The 19,448-nt window shown below is 43.3% G+C and overlaps 2 protein-coding genes across 3 annotated transcripts in view; both read left to right on the top strand.

Annotated features, from left to right (window-relative positions):
- Positions 1-2,355: 2,355 nt before the first annotated feature.
- Positions 2,356-9,699, top strand: erfl1 (Ets2 repressor factor like 1). The gene is made up of 5 exons (XM_061082056.1): positions 2,356-2,416; positions 3,019-3,253; positions 5,230-5,407; positions 7,000-7,129; positions 8,882-9,699. The coding sequence occupies exons 1-5, from the start codon at positions 2,356-2,358 to the stop codon at positions 9,697-9,699; spliced, it is 1,422 nt and encodes a 473-aa protein (XP_060938039.1).
- Positions 9,700-14,372: 4,673 nt separating this feature from the next.
- arhgef1b (Rho guanine nucleotide exchange factor (GEF) 1b) overlaps positions 14,373-19,448 on the top strand; it is a 39,911-nt gene continuing 34,835 nt past the window's right edge. Inside the window, exon 1 of one of the 2 annotated variants that reach the window (XM_061081912.1) lies at positions 14,373-14,458. The gene's annotated coding sequence lies outside the window, so the exon portion shown is untranslated. The remainder of the gene's footprint in view (positions 14,459-19,448) is intronic. The other variant, XM_061081911.1, reaches the window with a different exon arrangement.

The following is a 19,448-nucleotide window of genomic DNA, read 5'->3' as shown; positions in this document are numbered from 1 at the left end:
GATAGGCTGTTGGATCGGAAAAGGGAGGAAGGGTATAGATTTGAGGCCGTGCATGCGTAGGTGGTACGAGAGAGAGCCGGGGAGACCCTGACAGATGGGAGCGCACATATACATCATCCTCAGAGGAGACCAGCTTCTACATACTGCCGGCCACGAGAATATGGAAAATGAAAGGAATGATGCAGCACTGATGACCTGTAGCCCACAGGGAGGAGGAAACTTATAGATTACTACCTCAAACACAAAGAATATCGTATTCTTGAAAGACTCCCACTGATCCCTGCTGAGGCCTTCAGTCGGCTGAACAAGCCAGACATCAACATTTTAATGGGAGGATGTGTGTTTTTGAAATGGAGCTGCTTCTAATTGAATGAAGGCCAATGTGTGATTTCATGTCCCACGCGTTATAAGTGTAGGATAGTTTTGTGTAAAAACAAATCCCACGTGAAAGTGAGCAGCTTGGTGTGAAGACACGAGTTGTGGTTGTTATTTGAACCCTCACGATAAGTTTGTCTCATTATGGGAAAGTGCGGTGCAGCCGCAGAGACGCGAAATAGAGGAGAAGATGAAAAAAGAGGAGCGATAACATGAATGATACAGGGAAAAAATATGTGAGTGAGATAGGATGAATGCCAACTCTATATTTGAAGACAGAGGGAGCGGCTTGAGAACAAGAAAGATGAAGAGAGGGAGGAGAGAGAGCGAGAGGGGCCACAATCCAAAGGCTAGAAGCGGGGTGAGAGCGAGCGAGGGATGGATAGAAAGAGAGGGTCGGCCAGAGAGCGAGCGAGAGGGAGGGAGAGAGTGAGAAATGCCTGGAGTTAGCAATAATAATTTATACAAACACACCTTAATAATTCACGTTCCATTTCAATGCTGGAGGGAAAATCCAAAATTCACAGAGCATAATTAAATAGAGGCAGAGAGTGAAGGGAGAGATAGAGAGGCCAGCATTAAAGATACCGATGTAGCAGCAGGGCATCTCTTCCATCTGAGCTTTGTAAAACAACCCTGATGAAACTGTGATATCCAAACCAGAGCCCGTCTCCCAGTCTCCCAGTCCCCTCGCTCACCTTCTCCTCGTCAGCAGACTTGGGTTTTTTTCACGTTACTGTTGATCAGCTGTCATTTAAGAAGAACAGCCGACGCCTCCCTCGATCACACGGAACACACTGTGGTTTGTGTTGCGTTCAGATCACTTGTTTGTGCGTAAGACGAATGAAGCAACGTGATGGAGAAGGACTCAGCAGATCGCCTTCAGCTGCCGTGCACACCTGTGGTGCCCGGTTGGTGTGGTCCAAACAAATGGGGCAAAATGACTAGAAATACAGATGAGCATTTTGCATTTGCTGGACATTTCTTTACTTTTACTTCTAAATTATTGTATCATATATAACCTGATACTTATGTCTTAAAATTTTACTTAAACACAACAAGAAAACAAAGTATGTTTATTGTTGAGGTATTTCTTCTTTACTTCTAGAATTTCTGCTCTATGCTATTTAGTACAAAATATAACACATTTTATCTGTCCAACATCTTTTAGTTTCATCTTGAACAAATACAACACTAAACTCTTTGATGCATCAATAATATATAAGTTCCATTTTGTCTTAATAACTTCTCACATATCCCAAAACAGAATACATCTAAACCCAACTCAAATTATGCAATAAGAATAAGTCAGCAGATTTAAGACACTTTACCAAAAGCGTAGCGTAGCTTATCACAATAAAATGATAATACAAATCTGACAAACTCCATTTGTCTCATTTTAATCACCCAACAAGTTAAACCCTCTCTCTTCAGGCCGACCATTAAACTTAACTGTTAGTCGTAGTTTACTTGAACATAACTTTTGCAGATATTTTGGACTTAAAACATATAAACAAGTTGTATTATATATTAAAAGAAAAACCCTGTTTTTAATGTATAATATGACTCAACTTTGACTTGGTTTTCCAAAGTTGATTTAATTCCTCCTGTTCATAAATGCAGTGGAGGAATGTCCACCCTGTTGCATCAGACACAGCCTCAGGTGACCACATAAGATTACATCCATCAAACACCTGATCTCCACCAAAAACATACGAAACATAACCTCGTGATATTTCAGATTTAAGGTATGTTTCTGAACTTCTGCTGCGCCTTCAGACACTTATGCAATCCCTCAGTTTTCCACAGAGTTATACATTATTAACTTCAACTTCAACTCAGGAAAATAAACCATGCTGGGTGTTTATCTTTGGCTTTCGAAAAATACTTTTGGATAAGATGTAATTTCATGTTCCTTATGCAGAAGTCAACTAATTGTGCTTTTTGTGTCTTTCCTTCTGTCACAGGTGTTGTGGAGGCATGGACTGTAACTGCGTCAGTGATCTGCTGCTCCCCCCGGTGCCTGCACTGTGGTCCCCAGGTGAGTCCCAGTACCACCACTACATTTCTATTATTCCTGACTGGGGTCAACTTTGTAAATTGGATGAAACCAGGCAACCAAAACAGGCAAATTTAGTTTTGTTAACACTTCAGAAATGTTGTGATCCTCCTCATCGTCAATATTGGATGTTAAAATTCATATCAAAAGATAAACCAGAGGCACGCACATTGCCAAACAAATTGAGTCTCTGGTGATAATTGGTTGTATGTTTCTAATGTTTTTACAAGGCTAGTTAGTGCCTGATTCACTTCAGGGACGAGTTAAAAAGCTGCTCAACTCCGTCAGTGATGTGAATGCAGCCGGCTTCTAGAATTCAGACTCGAGCCGCATCAATCAGATCTCTCTCAGCGAGCTGTCATCATCGCACTGACCAATCTGTTCAGGCTAGAGGGCATTAGCTCAGACTAACATTGCTCAAGGCACGTGCTGTGATATTAAACACATAATCCCTCACCTCCATCACTCATCAGTCATTCAGACGGCAGCCCACCCCTCCCCACCCACCCGCTCCCTGTGCGCACCGGGACAAACGACAGGCCTCCAGCCTCATCCTGCGCTCTTTCCTGCTTCCCTCCGCCCAGGGTTCGCCTTCCCCGACTGGGCCTACAAGCCCGAGTCAAGTCCGGGCTCCAGACAGATCCAGCTGTGGCACTTCATCCTGGAGCTGCTGCAGAAGGAGGAGTATCAGGGGGTGATCGCCTGGCAGGGGGACTACGGAGAGTTTGTCATCAAGGACCCGGACGAGGTGGCCCGGCTGTGGGGGGCCAGGAAGTGCAAACCCCACATGAACTATGACAAGCTGAGCAGGGCTCTGAGGTATGAGGGAAACACAACAATCACCCCAGCGAGTTTTGACGTCTGTGCATGTGTTGTGTTGAATGTCAAGCAATTACGCTGTTTGTATCAGATCAAGATGTTTATCACATTTACCTCGGTTAACGTAGATTGTTTACTCTCCTCTGACAGAAGCATCACTTATTTTCCATGTTGGTAAAAAAAAAAAAATGGAGAGATAAAAGTGGGACTTTACCTAATGTCGATACCCTCAATTTCTCCTTATCTGTGAACAGCCTAATGGAAAAGTTCACCATTGAGCTGCCGAATAGAAAATATCAATAGGGATTTTAAAATCAAGCGTCGTGCTGAGATTGCTTGGACTTGTTCTTCAGAACTGGTAAAGTGCTCGGTGCAGAACTTTGCCAAATGTGATTAATACAATATTGTGCACGTTCCATACCTTTAGCATTTAACACCCCCGGCCGCACTCAGTTTTCTTATGCAAATACACGCTACCCCAACTTGTTATCGCACCCCCCCTCCTTCTGCTTTCCTTTGGCCTCTTTTTAATGGGGGCTGTCGTCAGAGTCTAATTGTTATGAATTGGCTGGGGCCACAATTAGCCTCCTTAATTAGCCTCACTTAATTGCTCAATTAAGGGCCACGGCACAATTGCCACGCAAAGCAAAACACGTACACATCATTGCACCGAGTGCAGCCACTGTGGATACATGCTGATATGTACATGCCGCTGTGTTTGTTGATATAGTGCGTCTGCATAATGAGGCTCCGCTCACCAGTGTTTAATGCTGAGGTTGTTAAACGCCTCCTGAGTGCGGCGCATTGACTGTGGTCACTTTAAAACAGAGAAATCCGAGCACTTAAAGAAATGGCATTTGAGATTCACGCCATCCCGCGATAACTCGTCGGTAGGTTTTTCGGTTTGCATCATCCCGCTCCCTTCACGCACGCAAACACACACACACACACACCCGCATGCAAACACACACACACACACACCCGCATGCAAACACACACACACACACTACACACACACACACACCTGAGCGCTTTGCTCCTCTTACCTGAGCCAGATGGCTCCATGTTTTGCCTCTGCCGCTGATCAACCTGGCATCCTGGCAGACTGAACGCTGTGACACCTCAGTGGGTGGCACAGGAAACCGGCTTGACGACGGCTCGACATGCCCGGCGGCAGACACCGGAGGTCGTTGCCATGGAGACGTCTCTCACCGTCCCACCTCCTTGTAAACGCGCTTTGCCGTTAATGCAGTTTCTCGTTGTCGTGTACATTTACGTGTTTCGGCTTTGATAGTCCATCTGCTTCTGATGGTTCAAATTAAATACAAGGATGAAGACAATTCTTTCTCTTATACTTCTCATTAAATAAATTATTTTCATTAACAAATTTGTGTTCATCTGAACGAAATCAATTTATTTGCCTTGTATATAGTGGACATTTATTTCTAATTGTTTTGCTCACAATATCTTTTCATTCACTTTTATGCCATGATCCATATTATAATATAGAATTATGTCAAACTCAGAACATTTAGATTGAAAAAAAATAATAATAGTAAAGAAAGGAGTATTTTTGTTTTGTTGTCGTTGTGTGTTCACTGTATGTGAAGGTCGACAGACACTTACAGGGATTCAGCTTTTTGACTTTTTATCTGTTAACAGCTGAATAAAATTTCCCTCTAAAGGACCATATTGTGTTGAATGGAGGCAGCGAGACAGGAATTGATCTGAGGAAGAAGGAGATGAATAAAAACAGTGGGAAATCAGCATAGCTCTCGCCCGCAGCGCTGAACTTGTTTACTTCTTCTTTTCTGTTAGTGTTGAAATACAAAACCTTGATGTGAGCATTATATTTAATCCTCCCCTCCTCTTTTCATTTTCCCTTTTCCTCTTCCCTTTTCCTTTATCCCTTATCCCCCCTCACTCTATCCCCTTTTCAATATCCTCTCCTCTCTCTCTCTCTTTCTCTTTCACAGGTATTATTACAACAAGCGCATTTTGCACAAAACCAAAGGGAAACGTTTCACCTACAAGTTTAACTTCAGTAAGGTCGTGCTGGTGAACTACCCCATCCTGGACATGGCCAACTCTCCCTTCTTTCTGGCCCAGAATCACTTCAATGGGGGAACCACCGCACCCGACTGCACCCCCGAGGTACAACGGGTAGGAAGAAGGAACGGGAGAGGGTGGGGGGGAAAGATTTAGACATGGTTTGCTTTTCATTTTTTAATATTAATACATTCACAGTCTGACATCTGGTAAATTACACTCATACTGATTGAAATCTAAATTATGATACATCCATATTTATGTCTGTATGAAAAGTGATAATAAGAAATTGATATTTAAAAAGTCAGGAAATAAAAAGAAGAGAAATTTGGAATACACATCTATACTCTTTCTTTATTTTTTAAAATAATAACTTATTTCAGCTAATTGAAATATCTTTAACAAGTCCCTGCTGTGTTTTTTATAATTTTTTTTAAACAAGAGAATGGGTCCAATTTGTGGATTCTAGCTTTTATTCACTGACTCTAATGGCGATCGTAATAAAATACAAGTCATTATTTGCCCTGTGAGGTTGTTAAATTTTTACAATTATGTCAGAACACACAAAGAGGAAAACATGCACAAAAATGTTCTAATTAAGTTTGAAAACAATGTTGTGATTTCACTTGCAGGCCCATTGATGTGATGTGATAATTAGAGCAAATATAACAATGAAGAAATCTATTTAAATTCTTCTACATTGAATTATGGACACAGCCGCGCAGATTGTTTCAGATTACTCTGTTTTTTAAATGAGATGTGAGTGCACGTGTACAGATAATTTTATTTTGATGCCCTAGAAAGAGCCCGTTACTTGAAAGTACAGTAAGAGCGATTCATCCATCATTTGTCTGCGCCGTCCTTAAGACGGGATCAGCAGAGAGACTCTGAAGACGACAGCGGCGGGGGACGGTTTTAACTTGTCCTTAAAACAAAAGAAGACGTTATCCGCTCCTTCTCTCATCCCCGTCTCCGATGGCGTATCCATCTGTCATCGATTGAAAATGAAAGAAATGGAAAGCAACGGGGTCGCGTCAGATCAGATCAATGGCGGGTCATTAATGCGGTTTGTTAAGCAACGCAGATCTCGCGGCTTGGGAGTACAGTCTCGCCTTTAAAACTTGGAGCTGTGGGGTGACAGATACTATTGATCCACAGTCCTTCTAGGTGGGGAGAAAAAAAAAATCCCCCTTTGTCCCCTTGATTCCTCAGATTCAACCGTTCCATTTACTCTTTTTTTTTTTACCTCGTCTCCTTCACGTAATTTACACATTAACACTCACATGCACAGCTGCCCCACATCCTGAATGGATGTCATCCTCTCAGATCTCGGTCCTATTCGTCCTGTGTCCCTTCGCACACACTGGCCCTCAATCCCTCTCTTATCCTCTCTGCACACAATCTTAATCGCTGGTCTCCGTTTGACTCTGTACTCTTCCTGTCTTTGAGTCTCTGAGCCTCTGCGTCCTCCTTCCTCCCTTTTTACCCCCAACTCCCATGGCACCCCCTTGTTTTTTATCCTGTCCTTGCTGCGACTGTGTCACTGTTTGCATCACACTCTGCTTGGTGCTGCTGTCAACATGTGACAGCAGCACCATAAGGCGGGATTTGTTTGATTTATTTAGGAAGTTATTTTCATGGCACTAACTTGTTTTAAAAATATATTTTCCCTCTCTCTCTTCCTCTCTGTTGCTCAGGCCATACAGTCGCTGTTTCCCCGCTTGCCAGACTCCGGCAGAGGAACTTCCCTGTTTGATCGAGGGACCACAGCACCGGGGCCGGAGGGAGACAAGCTGCGGCTGGACACTTTCCCTTTCCTCAGTACAGGTGAGCTTGACAGGAGGAGAAAACTTGGTCCGAAACTTTTAAGTGCCGGGGCAAAAATAGGAATCTTTTAGTATCCGTCCCAGAGACAAGGCCCACTTCAAGAGGGAAAAATGACAGCTCGTGCAGAGGGTGTGTGCAAAGGTGTGTGTGATGCCAGTGTCTACACAGAAAGTAGACCCTCCTAAACAAAGGGAGCAGGAGGAGAGCGTAGTGCAGGAATGAGGATACAGGGAGGCAAGAGCATTTATTGTTAAAGGAAATAAGAGAGATGGTTTTTTCCCAGAGCGCCGCACCAGTGAGGCTGTGCTCCAGGTGAGACAGACCAGGTTAGCTTGTGAATTATGCACATGAGAGGTGGGGTAAGGAGCAAGGTGAAGGCTGGAGAGGTCCTCCACACTTCCCGCACGAATCTCCACATTTGTCCTCCTCTTTCCCCACGTCTGATTGTGAACAAACGCAGCGTGGATCTGTGTATGTTTGCGTGAGTGCCCGTACGCTGGTATATGTTAACGCAGCAGCCTTTGTTTGCTTTATTGCAGTCGCTGTATGAGCATCAGAATGTACGTATAGAACGAGAGAGTTGAACAGATGTAGTCTCTCTCACACACACACACTCACAGGCAGTCTTCATCACACAACCTGCCGCCCCCCCCCCCCCCCCTCCAAACCCCATCCCTCCCCACTCTTGTTTGTCCTCAGGTCCTTTCCCCCCCCCTTCTTCCCTTCTCACCCTCCTTACCCTCCCATGTGTCCCCGCTGTCCTAATCCCTTCCCAGGCAGGAAGGCCCTAATTGAGGGTGCAGGCTTCAGTTTGTGGCCTGTGGGCGCCCATTACTGTGTTTTCATAAGCAAGTGAGGCCTGCCTGACTGATTCAATATTCATGTGTCTGCCAGCTACTCCTGGCCCAGCACGCAGAGACTTCACCACTGTCAAATTAGCCCTGCATAGTAAATAACGGAGTGAAAGAGAGAGAAGCAGAGAGAGAGAGAGAGTGAGAGAGAAAGAGGGAGGAAGACTGGGTGAGGCGGAGGGTGAGGGTGAGAGAGAGAGAGGGAGAGAATCTTTGAGTTGGTTGTCGGTTGGAAGGAAGTACAGTAGCTTGAGAGCCAATGCTATTGTTTGTTCATTAAAAATAGAATTCCAGCATCAGCTCACATTTCCCCCCTTTTTCTTTTAGCAAGCGACGCTAACAAGGAGCCGAGTTCAAATATTGCACCGGATTAGAATATTATGCGTAACCTAAAATGATACAATCACATGTCAGAACAATGGGGGGGCAGTTTTCTCTCTGTCAGTCATTTAACCTCTGGATGTGCACGGCCCGGTCTGCTGTTGCGTTCTTTATTGTTTCTCCCGTAGATTTTTCAACAAGTTGAGTGCCCCCCCCACCATTACGATGTGCCACCAAATACTTCCTGTTCCTCCTCAACATACAGCGATAAAACAACATTTTAAAGATGTAAACTTCATTAGTGTTTTGACATTTGTCTTATTCCGCTGCAGTGCAGAATCTTTTTACTTCTGATCTGCAGCAGTGAAGTGAAGTGGGGGTGCTCCACAGTAATGGCATGCATAAATGAACCATCAGGTTTTTGTTGAAAGGAACCATGCCAGAATTGGCCCCTGTGGCTTCTGATTAGAATTGCTAATACCACCGAGCATAATTAGCGAACATTCTTGGATGTTGTATGTCAAGAAACCTTTGGCCCCTTTGAGTTCTAACCTCCATCTCTGGATCCTCTCTGTCCTAGGTGCCCCATGCTACTCCAAACCCCCGTCCCTGCTGGGCCCGTACCCTCGCAACCCACCCTTTGACTACCCCTGGGGCTTCAACCCCTACCTCCCAGGGGCCTTCTCTCTCAATAACTGCCCCAAACTGCCCCCTGGCTCCCTCTACCCCTCCCAGTTTTACCCCAACCCTTTGCAGAGCGGCCTATCCCAGCTGCCTCACCCCTTCTCCTCCCTGCTCCCCCCTGGGGACGCAGCTGGGGGTGAAAGGGGAGCGGCAGGGCAAACCGGAGGGACAAACGGCACAGCGGGTGGTCAGGCAGTCAGACTCTGCCTGCCACCCTACCCGGGGAGCCTGACGCTGGGTCGGACGGACATTGGCACCGGGGCAGCACTTGGTGATCGGGCGGAGGCCAGTCCTCCAGGCTCCGGGCTGAGTCTGAGTCTGGGGCTGGGAGCGGTCGGGCTGGCAGCCGGACCTGGGGCAGACCGGCAGAGCCCCACGGAGAGGAGGGGTGGGCTGAAGCAGGACCCGGAGTCGGACTCAGACCTGGAGATCACAGATCTGAGCGACTGCAGCTCGGACAACGAAAACGAGCACGAGTTTGGCTTGAGGAAGGCATCAGGCCTGGCGAGCCGGCCACAGATCCTGTTGGATGGAAAGAAAGGGAGCGCGCTGCCGGCGATCACCTCTCTCCCCCCCCCGGTGTCACCGCGTCCTCTGAAGAGCCTGATACCCGTCAGTCCCCCTCCGCCGTCCCTGGCTCGGTCACTTTCCCCTGCCTTGGCTCTGCATGAAAGACACAGGGAGACAGAGACTCGCAAAATGATCCACAGCTAATACATCCTGCGTCCACCATCTTGCCAGTCTATGCTCTGATGACTCTCTTCTTCTGTCCCTTCGTTTCTCTGAGAGGCTTTTTCTGCTTTAAACCATGAACTCTGCGATCAGTCTTGATAGATACTTTTTCCGGGGAGGGCAGTTAAGTTCTTCCCCCCAAAATTACTGTTTCCCTGTTTGCTGTCTAAGTTTCTACTTGCCCACACTCCATTACACGACTGACTTCTCCATCTCAGAACATATGGGGCTTATGCTTTTGAGGGCATCAGCAGTCTGTAACAGCGTCTTGTCTCTTCTGCTTTGACCGCTCACACTTAATGATCGCTCCATGGTCCGTAAACACGTTTACGCATCACGAGCGCTACTCTACAATTTGCTGTCCACAGACAAGCTATGACAGAAGGCATCGGGTTATTAATACAACAGCAAAACGACAATACAATACTAACAAAACCAAACGTGAAATGATGCTTTGATCGACCCAATTTTACAGAATTGTACTAAATAAATATATGTAATATATATATATGTGTGTGTATATATATATCACATATAGAAAATAATTTTGAGACATGGTCAAATACTGCCACCTAGTGTTTTGTTTAGTCAACGTCTCCTTCAGAGAGATCCTCTCGTCTCCATGATGTTACTCTCGCCCCAAAGTTCATTTTGCACTTACTTTTATATGATATTGGTTCTTGCAGGTCACTTCAAATGTGTTTTTTGAAAAATCCATATTTCTAATAGTGCTAACTGTGATAGTCTGTGAATATTTATTTTGTCCTGTGGTTCAAGTATTTCCTGCACATTCTCCAAAAAGGGAAGAAAAAGAGAGCAGAGGGAGCTGGGCCAATCTAGATATTTGTATGAATATTTCTGTGTATATATTTTAATATGGTGTACATTACATTTAATTATTATTCACTATGATAAGATTTAGCTGTATTGTTGTGATTTAATTCCGTATTTAAACATGTTTGGAAAAATTATAAGCTTAGGTGTATCAAAGTTTAAATTATTAATGGCAGACGATCTGCACTCTGAAGATGTTTTTCTATGATGAAGTCAGAGGTCACACTGGGAATTTTCTCTGATTTTCTCAACCCCAGTTAATTGTGCCCTTTGGTCATTTTTGCCAGATGCCCAACGTACAAACCCTTTGGGTTCAAATATATGCTGGTAGACTTATTTTTATAGTTAGCATTCACCCAGTGTAACTGTACTGTAATTAGTCAAATGTGAATAATACTGGGGCTTTGCATTTTCTCGAAAATCTGTTTTAATTATTTTTCAATCAATGCTTTTTGTCCATGCCAGCAGCAGGGCAATCCGGTTAGGTTGACGACGCCAGAAAAAAGAAAAAGATTCAAAAACCGTTGATCTGTTTTCGTCCAGCATCCTTTCTCCGGCCCAGTTCCTCAGCACAGACTGATCAATAAACCATATTGTACAGCTTTGTAGACTTTAATGCCTATGGTTTGTCAAACAGTGGCAGTATATGATTAGTTGTGAAAGCTCTATTGTAAAGTTAATGTAAAGCTCTATGTTTTGAGTTGTTACAGGAAAGACCTCGCGTCACCTCCACGTGGACGACACTGACCAACAGCTGTAAATACTGTTTCCTTTGTGTGTGTATGTCTGTGTACACATCCAACAATGACAATGCAGTGGTTTGACCCGTCATCTCTCTTTGTTTTACTGTAAAGAGGAAAAATTGAAAGTGCAAAAAAGAAGAAAAAGATTCATATCTTCAAAAGCAATAAACATTATTCTGGATAGTGGACTGTTGTTGGCCGTGAGCTTGTTGAACTGATTCACTGTGTCACGGCGAGAAATGAACGGTGCCGTGACTCTTCCATCAAATCTCTGTCATCATCTATAAACTTCACCGCAGCTTTTTCATCACGCTGTCAGACACAGAGCTTTTTATACCAGAGAACAGACTCTGATAATATTCTGCTGGACACCATAGTACATTTATTTTATCACTTGGTTAGTAAAATATAATATATATAATTCAGGGGTACCTGCTGATATTATTTTCTTATATTATAATTGGAAAAACAGAAAATGTTTAGCAGCTGATGATGTAAATACACTGTGAATAATTAGTCAAATTAAAACTGAGACATTTGATTTAATTATAGAACATTGATATGGATTTCTGTTAAAATAAATTGTTTCCACTTAATCAGATCAACCAAAGTATTAATAGAATTAATTCAGACTAATAACATTATCATATATATTTCCTTAGGCTGAATTATTGTGTATGTGAATATGTAGATTAAAAACAGAGCACACATGCATTTCAAACACGATGCCATAAGTAAAAATCTTTACAACCAGTGGAACTAATTTACGTTATAATTCAATTTATAAATTGATAATAAAATTATGATAACTCCTCATGTTGTTCTATAATTGGTGTGTATCACTTATTGTTTTCTAGGTTTAAGGTCTGTATTTGTTCTCAGCCATTGATACGATACAGAAAAGTTTGGACAAAAATAAGAATAATTTTAATGTTTTGGTTTAAATTAAATAAGAACTATTCAGCAAACACTCATATGCTATAATCCAATAATCAGAACATCAGAGAGAATGTAAACTTTTCAATAAGAAATGTTGTAGACTGATGCGAGGTGTTGCTTGTTACTATTGGGCTCCAGTCTGAGAAAAAAACACTAAAAGGTGAAGTCAATATATTAAACAGCGAGTGAGTTGCCTGTTATTGGAGAACAAAGTCACGTCTTGGATCTGAGCGACTAGGACGAGGGTCAGATTATAACTGACTGGTGTGCAGTGGTTAGTAGAGGAGGGTCATGGGCGCACAAGGCTCATAAATTCATGTGGAGAGTGAGGTCTGGTCACGAAGAACTGCTGCAGCCAAAAAACCCTGAAACCCTGGAACCCTGAACATGACTGGAAGCTGTCAGAACTCAGAGTGCTTTGCTGCTTCCTGCGTGTGACGCTGCGTGCTCATGCTGACCCCTGGAACATGACGGGAGCAATGGAAGCAGGTGGCCTGGTCTGATGAGTCCTTTACGTCATGTGGATTGTGGGAGGGGGGGCGTGTGGGGCTCTATGGGGTCCACATCATACTGCAGTTTGTTGTTAGGGTAAAAATGGCACAGCCACACAAACACAAATGTATTTTAATGCATAAACACTGTCGAGATACAAACTCGGTAGGACTCTGGGTTTTGAACAATGAAAAAGACGATTCAAACACAGAACAGAATTTTTATTAACCTGACATATGTGTCTTATAAACATTTGTAAGTCTATAAGGTGTTTTTTATAATTTTAAGTTGTTCATAAGGTTAGCTACACACCTGAATTTAAAGGAGATAAACAAAAGTAGAAGGTACAATAGGGTTTTATTCTTGCAACATCCAAAGTAGAAAGTTGGGACCAGACAGACCTGGTTTTGAGTCTCTATAGACAATAAGACCTGAGAGTCATTCGGTGTTAAAAGCTCAAAATCGACCTGAGCTCCTTCTATTACGAGGTCAAGAATGAAATGTGAAACTCAGACTTTATTCTGTTGAAGCCAAAGCTGAGTCATGACGATATAAAGCTTTTACTGGACCCGTTTTTCTTTCCTCTGGGTCATGTTTGATACCACAGATCGAATTAGACGAGAGAAGGGAAAGGGCCCTGCAGGTCGTGTCAGTATTTCTCCACAGGGGGGCGCATGACACCCGGAGGAGAAGCAGCGAGAGCCCAGACTGGGGTGGAAGTCTGGTTTGAGAAATTCACTCTGCAAACACAAGCCTTGATTTCACGACACACGCATGTTCTTTGTGTTGTTTAAACAGCTGTCACCTCTGCACTCTGCCTCCACAACACAGGGTGTGAAATGGATTTTAACTTTACTTATACAGCACTTTTCAACACAAGGAACAAAGTGCTTAAAACATAGATACAATAGATACAACGAACAATATGAAACTCTTAAACAACAACAATTATAATAATGATGATGAGGATATAATAAAAATAATGCTTAAAACCATCACAATGATGATGATGATGATGACAATGATAACAACAATAACCACATTAATAATAATAATAATAATAATAATAATAATACAGACATTTAAACCAATAGACATAACATGATTAAAGCTATTTATAATCAGATTGAAGCTGCAGAGCAGGAGGAACAGAAAACTAAAATAATGGCATGTTTGTGTAGGAACAAAATAATTTAGGAATAAATATTGTGCAGTTTTGGTCACTTAAGCTAAAATTAAATTAAACTGGAGAAACTATGTAGGAAAAAAACAATAGATACATTTAAAACAAGTGTGATATTCTAGGTGAAAAGTGTTCAAATGCTAATCAACGTAATCAAAACTCACATACTTAACATAAATCACGTAAATACTTAAAATGTTCAGCGGGGGGGGGACGAGTTAGAGTGTGACACAGTGCGGAAACAACCCCTCACAAACTCACAATCAAGCTTGAAAAAAACACACAAACAACAACTCATATTATTCAAAGTGATGACATCTTTTCTTACACACTGTTGGCTCATTATTAAAAACCTTAAATCGTGTGTTACCTTCCTGTTCGTCGCCTTCTTTTTCTCTCTGTGTACTTCCGCGTACAACGTCCCCCCCTCCCCTCTCTCTCCCCCCCCGCCCCCCCCACCGACCAGCCGCCCTCCGCTGACACACGGCAGCTCTCGGGACAGGAAACCAAACAGTCCTCTCCGCCTGGTGCTTTTCTCCTTCGTCTCACGGTGAGTACCCGGGGCTTTGTGTTCGTCCTCCTGCACAACAACTTTCAGGGATCTGTTCCGGTTCGGTTCGGTTCGGTGTGTTTTTTTAAAAAGTGGAGGAGGTTGTTGGTTTAAAACCGAGAGAAGTGGCTCCGTGCGGCAGACAGACAGACAGGAGGGGGGGGGGGGGGGGGCTCGAACACACTCGGCCTCCTCGAATAAGAACCAGACTTTTTTAAAAACAAACTCAACTTCTCCAAGTAGCTTCTGTGGAGAGTTCCCTGTGAGTCCGCATGTAGGGAAGCTCAAGTTCCGAGTCAGGAGTCACAGCCTCAGGTATCCCGCATATCCTATATTCATTTTTTTTAACGACCTCGTTTTGGTCCCATCACCAAACTTCAAATCACTTTTTCTTATTCCCGACCCGAGTTGACGCAGAGTTGTCTGTGGTGGGAATTGAGTTTCTGTCGGTGACCTTGTGAAAGTTTGTTTTTTTACCTTCGCTGCAGGAGCTTTGTGAGCAGAGTTTCTCTCACAAGAGGAAATACTGATAAAGAGTGTGGAGCTGCTGATTATACATTTAATTCTTTAATATCCCCCTTTTATTCTTGCTGCTTTTCATTTGAAACAATGGTTCTTTTGAACAGGTGATCCACTCTTCTGTTTCCCTCTCACTCCATTGTTTTTGCAGGACTTGAAAGGAGGTCACAGTTTAGGGCTCCAGTTATATCAAGATCGAGCACTTTGAGATAAGATAAGAAGATCCTGCAGCTAAGAGGGCAGTTAAATACTAGAAATTAGGACAAGATTGCAACACAAACGCAAGGAAATATAAGACACACAAATAATATACAGTGTAAACACAATACATACAGGGGTTTGCAGTGGAAATTGTTGTGCACAGACAGAATATTGCACTGTTAAAAGTGCTTTATGTGATTCAACAACATCAATAATCATCACAATAAATGTCACATTGTTATTTCTTAAGATAAACATTTACAAATCTGTGTTGTATCTCATTTAAATAGAACTTGTATTGTATTGTTTTATTGCTCATCCTTACAATAATCCTCCTGCAGTCCGTCCTCTCTCTCTCTCTCTCTCTCTGTACCTTTCTCCAGTGGTGGATGAAGGATTTAGTCTAAATCAGGGGTCATATAGGGGCCACAGTTTACAAAGAGGGGCCAAATCTGTGTCTGTGTCCCTGCTTCAGTGACGTTTACAGTGAAGTCATTCCTTATTTTCTGTTAACTCATCGATAATATTGTGAAAATTGTTCATTGTTTACTTCAAAAAAGCTTGGAAATAAGTAATCTTCAGAAATGCATCATACATGTCATTGTGTTGTTAGAAAGTGACATCAAAAACCCCACACCCCAGTGACAGGACAAGGGCACTTTAAGGGCCAATCAGATTCCAGCCGGCCCCACCCCTGCATCCGCCCCCTGCCACTCTCTCTCATCACCCCATATAGAAAATATAGACCTGGGGGGTGGGCTCAGTGTAGACAGCGTTCATAATTAGCGTCTGCATTACCATCGATTATCCATGATGATGATTTTGTGCCTCGTGAAATAGAGGACATCGCCTGTGCAGGATGAGGGAGGAGCTACTGTGTATCCAGTTCAGCATCTCATTAACCTATAACGCGGGAGGCCTGGGACGGTGCGGCCATGTTTTTATTCGTTAATCCTCAAAGAACAACGTTATCTCTACCCAGGTTGCACGTTTGTCTCGTGACCAACAGTGATTCATAATACTTATGGTTACAGATATTAATTATTATACAGGGTGGTGTGGGGGGGGGGGTGTGTTTGTGAAGGGCAATGCAAGTGGCAGGTTTTTTTTGGTGGAGAGTGTGACGCGGTCGCAGCCAGCTGCTGCTGCACCCCAGAGGCCCCCCCCACGTGAAGCAGGCCCTGCCACTTCCTGTTCCGCTCTGCTAGACTACAGAGCGCTGCACTTGTCATCTCTCTCTCTCTCTCTCTCTCTCTCTCTCTCTCTCTCTCTCTCTCTCCCCACGTTTTTGCAAGTGCAGGCTTGTCTCGAGCCCAAAGGCTAACTTCTCTCCCTTTTTAAAGGAATGTTGGCTATTTAATCTGAGTTGCTGTGCCGCTTCCTCTCTCCCTCCCGGTCTCTCACCCTCTCCGTTGTCACAGGCCTACGAAAACCCCCGCGTCCACTGTCCCTCAGAGGGGGGGCTGATAAACTCGGTTGGTGCCACAGCGAGGTGAAACAGTCGTTGATAGCGATAGAGATGCCTAACAGCTGGAGTGACAGATAATGGCACCCGCGGTGGAACAGCCAGGAGGTATCCTAAGGTCCTGGAGCTGGGTTAAAAGCAAGCTAATAATTTACTGAAGTCAGGATTGAACTTTAAAAGAAGCCCAGGTATTCCTCTGTGGGCGCAGTTAGATTGACGGCAGATAATGAGAGACAGACTGGACTGGGCTGTTCATCTTCTCTCCAGCGGTTTACAGGGAAATCTACTGATTCCTGCTGGATGAGCTCAGTGTGTGTCTGTGTCTGTGCATGTGTGTGTCTGTGTGTGAGCGTGCAGAGAAAGGTGATGAGGCAACAACACCTCTAACAACAAGTGATCTGTGAAGTGTGAGATGTGACAAACTGCCACTGGGATTAAGATTTACTCTATTTTCTGAAGTTGAGAGACCAAACATTGAATTGACATATTTATGAAAAACAACCTGCAGATTAATCAGAAATTTAAATTGTGTTTTTTCCCCTCAAGTTCGACCTGTATCGTTGAACACAAGGCCAAAACACTTGAGGATGCAAATGTGCACAACTGAACTTATGTCCCTAACACCCACTGTTAACTGCTAACACCTGCTAACATCTACTGGTAGTTGGAAACTTAATTTGTGCAGAAGACCTTCAAACGTATAAGGGATAGTCTCCCTCTTGTCCTATATTCTAAAATGCAGCTCTAAAATGTACTGTGAAGCAATAGAGATTTGTTGGCTAAGATGTTTTGCTGTACACTATTCTATTCCTTTAATATCTGTGGTTGTTGTTGGTAACTTACTGCTCCTGTTGTAAATCAGTTAGCAGGATTTTTGCATCAGTGTGATGAAGAACTTTGAATTGTTTTGTATTTACTGGATCGTCAACCGGTTTCACCTCAAACACACATTTCCTTCTGGTTATTTTATCTCTAGAACGCTTTTGCTCGGTAGTTTATGTAAATCACACTGAGGTCAGAAACCCGTTTTGCACAACAGTCAACCGTATAAACAGACATTACAATACCAAAACACACTGGAGTCGGCCATTTTCAGACAGTCCCGACAGTTTGACATGACACTTACAAATGCTGAGACTTTAATAACTCCCTCATGCACTCACTCAGTCTTTATCAGTTTACTCTGCCGCCAGCTCTAAGTTTAAACGTGGAACACAGAAAGGGATTATTGTAGTTTTGCATTATGTGTCTCAGACGTGATGTCTCATAACTGTAATTGTTGCACCAATGAGATGTGATGACTTGCATCAGAAAACAGCACCTAGCACATGTTTGTTCCATTGAGGAGTATTTGTGAGTACAGTAAGAGGGATTTAAGAAACAGTACAGTACAGAGGCCATATCATTCACAATATTAGGTATATTGCACCATAATTAATTTAATAGTAAAGTTCAATAAAGTTAGTCACCCTGCAAGAGAGAGTTTTTAAAAAGAATAGTCAAAATCAAAGCAGCTGACATATCCAGACATAGGTGATATGGATAAAGCTGCAACTACAGCTGATCCTACATTTCCCTTAATGCTGCTGAATAGTGTCCTCTCCTGTCCCGGTGAATGCCCACATCTTTAAATCCCGCCCCCCCCCCCCCCCCCCCCTCACACTCACAGCAGGTTTCCTGTTATAAATGTGTCTCTGAGCCCAAGACGAGAGTTAACCCTGATGACATCACCAGGACGCCATCAGTGTTTTCTCAGGCCTGGGAGATGTTTCCTCCAGAGCCACAGACGACACTTTAAAAAACTGTTTTCCATCAGGAGTAGACTGACCCACATGTGTGTAATTGGTGGAATACCCCTTTAAGAATGTATCAGACTCCAACAGCACTGATTTGCAGCGACTTGTTCTGCCCTTGAATGAACCGACCGAGTTAGACAAAACATTGATGATTGTTTTCATGAGTTAATTTCAGTCCATTTGTTGTACATGCAAACCATTTACTCTTTTGGCCTCAGCCTGTACACATGACAGTGATTTTAAATTTAATTTTGCAGCTCAGAAGTTCTGGATGGTATCAACACAGTATTTTATTTTGCTTCTGGCAAATTCCACTGTATATCACATGCTCTGCCCTTTAGATGGAATTGTAGTGGCTTGTTCGTCCGTCAGGAGTACAGCATTATACTTTCCCATGCACAGCACATAATGGAGGCTTTAATTCCTATAGACTTCTGTATGCTCCATTGCAGAATGTAAACAATTTTAATTTTGCAAACTGCAACATAGATAAAACAGAACTGCTGAAATAAGTGGATATGCCAATAACGTTAACAGTGCTGCATTTTCCAAATTAAATATTTTAACTAAAGTTAAGTGTTAGGGTTAGCTGAAATTGTTTTTAATTATTCATTCGCACCTGTAAGAGACAAGGGCTATTGATCAGGTGTGGCTCTACTGTGCGAATTAGCCATGTAGATGGGATCCAGAGGAAAGCCAAACTGACTCTCTGTAGGAAAGCAGAACTGACTTGAATTTGATTCTGCAGCCTATATGCATGTTGCTCAGCAGTCGAGGAGCATGTGCCCTTTTTTGGCTGATTTGAGACCAGACGCTCCTCAACATCTGTATGTGTTTAACAGTGTCTGAAGTGACACCTGTCTGAAGGGCAGTACCGTAGTTGAGCTCAGAGATAATTTGCTCTGTACCAAGCTGGGTGGAATGCCGAGTCAGGTAAGGCCTTCAAGGCACAGCAGGGCCACATTTGCATGGGATGAAGAGTGAATGTTGTAATTGATGTCATGCTGGA

The sequence above is a fragment of the Limanda limanda genome, chromosome 11 (assembly GCF_963576545.1).
Source record: "Limanda limanda chromosome 11, fLimLim1.1, whole genome shotgun sequence".
Lineage (NCBI taxonomy): Eukaryota > Metazoa > Chordata > Actinopteri > Pleuronectiformes > Pleuronectidae > Limanda > Limanda limanda.
Note: the sequence above shows the minus strand (reverse complement) of the source record. Positions and strands in the feature narration are given on the sequence as shown.